Here is a 5,781-nt window from a genome sequence, read left to right as displayed (position 1 = left end):
CAGACAAGAAAATAATATGATGGGATCTTTTTAACACCAGTCTATTTCTCAAGTGTTTCGAATGAACCAAAAAATCTTCCTTTTGTGTTGCCTATACTGGCAACTTCATTACAATGTCACTTAATACAGGTCTTTCTGTTGCCAGGTCAGTGATTCCCAAAGTGAAGTTCACTGTTCTGTGGAGGGACTTAAGAAAAAGTCATAGGTCAGATGCTGAGCAAGTATTGCTCCAAAGGAGAGGTGTGAAGAAGAGAGGAGATCTGGAGTCTCATGATGGGTAAGTATTTCAGGGTTAGTAGGGACAAAATCTCTTAATCAAGGATGTTAATTCTAACAGAATGACATTGGTTGAATCACAGTAGCAGAGACAACGGTAAAAATTCTAATTTGCATTTTAAACCTGTATTTATAAGCTACATAAGTAACAATAATGCCTGCAGTGAAACCCCAATGAATTCACCCTTGCTAATAATATTGAATCATAAAAATAAGAGTTTTCCTAAACAACTCAAATAAACTGACATTTCCAAAGGACCCGCTGTGTGCAAGGTGCTGTGCTAATTATAGAAGAAATTATTCCAAATAATAATAAAAGCACAAGATGTGGTCTCAGCCTTTTGAGGATTTAAAAAAAAACTTATTGAATTAGACAAGATTGATTATACACAAACTAAAAGAGCCAAATAAGTGGGAAAAATCTGAGACTCTAACTGGAATCATTATGTTTGCCATAGATGTGCACTCGTATGATTTAGGAGATTTTCGGTTCACTCTTCATGCAATGAAAGACTATTTTCTTCACATTTCACAAATGATGTAAATAAAAACAGCATCTTCACCGTCACCATCTTAAACTTCTAAAACTAAAACAGTATCCCATATGTGGGACAGAAGTCTAGAAAAGGATTCTCAGTGCCAGAAGAGCAAAAGTTGTCTTTAAAGTCAGTAAGGAAAAAAAGTTAATTCACCTTATAATTTCTAGACTTAAAGGAACAAGTTGAATGTCTTGAAGAAATAAGTAAAAAAGCACTTCAGTTTCCTGGGCAAATGCAAATTTAAAAAGCCACAACCACAACCACCCAGCGCCAATCAGGGTGATGTTTCTAGTGGGCCCTTCCTGAGCATTGGTAGAAACTGCTTTTTTAAATCTCTGTTTTTATGCTCGTTCCAAGATCTTTCAAGGGAGGAGGTTGAGGGAAGAGGAAGCACTATATAAAAGAAGCTGCCTTGAGTTTTCTGAAATTCATACAAAAACTTCCTTGGTAAGGAAGCTTACCATATTTTGGCACCTGATTTTCAGTGATGGACCCAGAAGCAACCTCAATTTATGTGGATTATTTCTATGTTACAAGCCAAAGTCCTGATGATACGGAGGAGACCCGGTCCCACGTTCCTTACACATCTGTTTTCCTTCCCGTCTTTTACACAGCCGTGTTCCTGGCTGGAGTGCTGGGGAACCTCGTGCTCATGAGTGCATTATATTTCAAACGGGGCAGCCGAAGACTGATGGACATCTTTATCCTGAACCTGGCCGCCTCTGACTTCATTTTCCTTGTCACGTTGCCTCTCTGGGTGGACAAAGAAGCATCTTCAGGACTGTGGAGAACAGGCTCTTTCCTGTGCAAAGGCAGCTCCTACGTGATCTCTGTCAACATGCACTGCAGTGTCTTCCTGCTCACCTGCATGAGTGTTGACCGCTACCTGGCCATTGTGCACCCAGCCGTGTCCAGGAAATTCAGAAGGAAAGACTGTGCCTATGGAGTCTGTGCCAGTGTCTGGTTTATCTCCTGCCTCCTGGGGTTGCCTACCGTTCTGTCCAGGGAGCTCACCCTGATTAATGATAAGCCGTACTGTGCAGAGAAGAAGGCCACTTCAGTTAAACTGACTTGGGCCCTGGTGTCCTTGGTTTTTACCTTTTTTGCCCCTTTGGTGAGCATTGTGACCTGCTACTGTTGCATCACAAGGAAGCTGTGTGTCCATTACCAGCAGCCCGGAAAGCATAACAAAAAGCTGAGGAAATCTATAAAGATCATATTTATTGTTGTGTCAGCCTTTGTCTTCTCCTGGCTGCCCTTTAATACCTTCAAGCTTCTGGCCATTGTCTCCGGGTTTCAGCAAGAACTCTACTCTTCCTCATCTTTTCCCCAACTGGGCATGGAGGTGAGTGGGCCCTTGGCATTTGCCAACAGCTGTGTCAACCCTTTTATTTACTATATCTTTGACAGCTACATCCGCCGGGCCATTGTGGGCTGCTTGTGCCCTGGCCTGAAGAACTATGACTTTGGGAGCAGCACTGAGACGTCAGACAGCCACCTCACAAAGGCTCTGTCCAACCTGGTTCATGCAGAGGATTTTGCCAGGAGGAGAAGGAGGTCTGTGTCACTCTAAAAGGGTCTGTGACTTTTCAAGCTCTGTTGGTGGATGGGAGAGTTAATTTGGGTCAGTGACAAAGAAAGACAAAAAATATTGCTGAAAAGTGTTCATACTGCATTATAAATGCAAGGTAGAGTTAATTTTTATTAAAGAGACAACTGAAAAGTCCTTGTGTTTGTGGAATAATTAGGCCATATGCTGGGTTTGGTTTTGTTTTGTTTTGTTTTGTTTTGTCTTAGCTGAATGGCCTTATTTGACCTTTGCCAATCAAGTTCAGCAGGCAAAATACAACTCCTGTATGTCCTTGAACTCTGAGATAAAGGCTCCTGCTTGGACTTGTGCCTGTTTTCATGATTCTTAGTGCACCTTCAGGCCTTTTCCTCTCCCAAGAACCACAGTACCTTGGCCCACACCACCCTTCATACTGGGCTCCAAAGTGGACTACATTTAAAGGGTTCTGCCAACTTTCATCTGGTGAGAAATGTGTCTGGTGACTATGCAGGAGGCAAAAAATACAACATACCTGTGCTCTGTAATGAATTGTTCCAAGGGAATGAAGTGAGTCTCTGGCCTTATTCTTTACAAACTTGTGTGGTGATTCTGGACCATCTTTCAACATTGTCTTTCAACCCATACCATTCAAAAACAGCTTTAGACTGGCAAAAAGCTCAAGGGGGAAATCATTTTGTATTGTGTTTATGCTTTGAGACTTTCATTATCATCTGGTCTTCTGCAGTATGTTAACAAGAAAGCATAAGGCAAGGTTTGACCTTTATTGTTATTACAAGATATATTGGTAAAAAATGCATCTCATTATAATGGTGTAGTAACTACTTTTCATTGAGGTTTTGCTATGCTCTTTTGCTTTTATTGTCTTTATAAATTAGGATATGACTTTGCTTTAATTGCATGTTTTTAATTACCCAGTTATCAAGTTATCAAATAAAAATGTTCCTACTAATATAACTGGAGGTCAGCAAATGCTTAGCTACACCCTTGTGCAGATTATGATTTTGTATTTTAATTAAAATGTTAGTGCTGCACATTCCTTATAGAGTCATTTGCTCATATATATAATTTCAAGATTTGATCCAGTGATATAGGAAGGCAGGATGCTCTGTATACAGCTGAAGTAAAAAAGATTAAAAAATTCATAACAAAATGTTGTTGGTATTTCAGATACATTTTTCCATACACAGAGACTATCGTGAATTCCTTCGCCCAGTAAATCTTTTTTAGTCTTTTTATACCTAATATTCCTTTCAATTACTTTAGAGTAAAAACTTAATTAGCAGTAACTAGAAGAGGCTTTGCAGCAGCAAACATACTATCATAAACATCTTTTGATTGAAGAGAAAGTGGGTTATTTTTACACTTACTATTGACTCAAATGAATTACTGTTTTACTTCTAACTATTAAGTTAAAAATCAGAGAAAGATTATATTTTTCTCAGAGATGAAGTAATTCAAGTTTATTCTATTTATGTATCTTCCACATTAAGAAAAATCTCAAATATTGGGTATCTTATTATCTTATAATCCATTTAGAAGTTGAAAATATAGTTTTTGATTTATGAATTGGTTAATTTGTTAACTTCTACTGAACTTTTATTAAATGAAAATATAATGTCCTTATTTAAGTATTCTATTAATTTCTATTAATACATTAATATTAATTATTATATTATTCTAAGTCTTTCTAAGTCTTTTCACTAAGTCTTTCTCACAGTCTTTTACATAGAAAAATTGACTATGTAAATCATAAGAAATAAAGCTTCCTGGAATACTTCAAAACTAAATTCAAAACAAATATATCTCCAAAGGTTAGATGAAACAATATGAAAGGTAGAAGACATTCAATGTTTTTAGAACAAATCGGCAAAAGCACTATTAATAATCACAAAAAAAACAATGCCTTTGAGAAATGCTACCCTTAAAAGAATAGCTCAATCACTCAGCTAAGGTATTTTTTAGAAAAGACAAAACATGAATTATTAGGTTTCACTTCATCCTTAATGTTTGAACATTGAGCAAATCATTTTAGTCTTCCAGACTTAAATGTAGTCGCTATTATCTATGCTCTAGAATTCTCAAGGATATCATAAGACTAGCCCTGGCCAGCATGGCTCAGTTGGCTGAGCATTGTCCCACAAAGCAAAGGGTTACAATTTGGTGCCCAGTCAGGGCAGGTGCCTGCGTTGCAGGTCTGGTCCCCAGTTGGGGCACATGAGAGAATCGATGTTTCTCTCCCTCTCTTTCTCCCTAACTTCCCCTCTCTCTAAATATATAAATCAAATATTTTTTAAAGAGAATAAGATTAATAAATATAATGGTTTTTTAAATATTGAGTAACAAATTATATAAAACTGCTAGGTTTCTGTTATTAATTATTGAATGTTGCTTAAAAATTTTCAAACTAAAATGTCAAATAACAGTCACTCTCATTTAATAAATATTAAGAATCTGTCAACTTCTGTTTCATCCCTTTTTAGTTTTTGTTGGAACTACTTAAAATAACATCAAAAATATATTGTACTTTCTAATACTTTAAATATACATCCTAGCTTTATGCCTTTAAAAAATCTGGGTGTATGGACAAAGCCAAGGGGCATGGATTTGAGGGTGGGAGGTGGGTTAGGGAGGGGCTCGAGGATGTGGTGGGTGGAAATGGAGACAACTGTACTTGACCAACAACAACAACAAGCTTGGTGTGTTTTATATTCATAATGTACCAAAGAGATGGAAGGAAAATAGACAAAATTTTATAAATGGCATAACACTCATAGAAAAAAGTTCAAAATTTGTTTAAGTTGGTACATTATGTTATATATGGATTCCTCTGGTATGAAATGTAATTTACATTATAAAAGCATTAAAAGTTTTGTTTGGTTAGGTCTCATTTTGCACATTTTTAAACCATAATATTTCTACATTTTTAATATGAACAAATTCTATTTAAATACATATGCAGATAAAAAAATATCCAGAAACATAGACATACTAATATATTAACAAATTTTCAAGATTTTTATCTCAAACTACTCTAAGGGCTACCTTTTGGTAAAGTGATTATAGAACAAATAAACACACATTGCCAAAAATTCTAGAAAATTACCTGACACCTTAACCCAATCATGTCTTGTTGGTTACATCCAAAGTTAGAAAAAGAAAATAAAATTTAGTAAGAGTCAGTCTATAAGGAAATCCTTGCCAATTAACACTAGCTGTTGTCATTTGTTCGAGCAGTCCAGCGCTATTGCCAAGACGGTACTGCAAGTGTAAAAGAACAGTAATCGCCCAAGCAGTTCTCAAGCAACGTTTTTAACTTACCACGGAGAAGCTCCCCATTAAAGCCTGAGTGAGATGTTGTTTGATAACTTATAATTAATTTTAAAAGAGACTCAAGGC

General features: G+C 36.5%; 1 protein-coding gene across 1 annotated transcript; it reads left to right on the top strand.

Annotated features, from left to right (window-relative positions):
* Positions 1 to 1,177: 1,177 nt before the first annotated feature.
* LOC112309476 (G-protein coupled receptor 15-like) lies at positions 1,178 to 3,861 on the top strand. The gene has a single exon (XM_024565641.3). The coding sequence runs from the start codon at positions 1,303 to 1,305 to the stop codon at positions 2,386 to 2,388; it is 1,086 nt and encodes a 361-aa protein (XP_024421409.2). The 5' UTR covers positions 1,178 to 1,302; the 3' UTR covers positions 2,389 to 3,861.
* Positions 3,862 to 5,781: the final 1,920 nt, after the last annotated feature.

Source organism: Desmodus rotundus, chromosome 2, assembly GCF_022682495.2.
Source record: "Desmodus rotundus isolate HL8 chromosome 2, HLdesRot8A.1, whole genome shotgun sequence".
Classification (NCBI taxonomy): domain Eukaryota; kingdom Metazoa; phylum Chordata; class Mammalia; order Chiroptera; family Phyllostomidae; genus Desmodus; species Desmodus rotundus.
The sequence above is the reverse complement of the archived record's forward strand: the minus strand, read 5'-3'. Positions and strand labels throughout refer to the sequence as shown.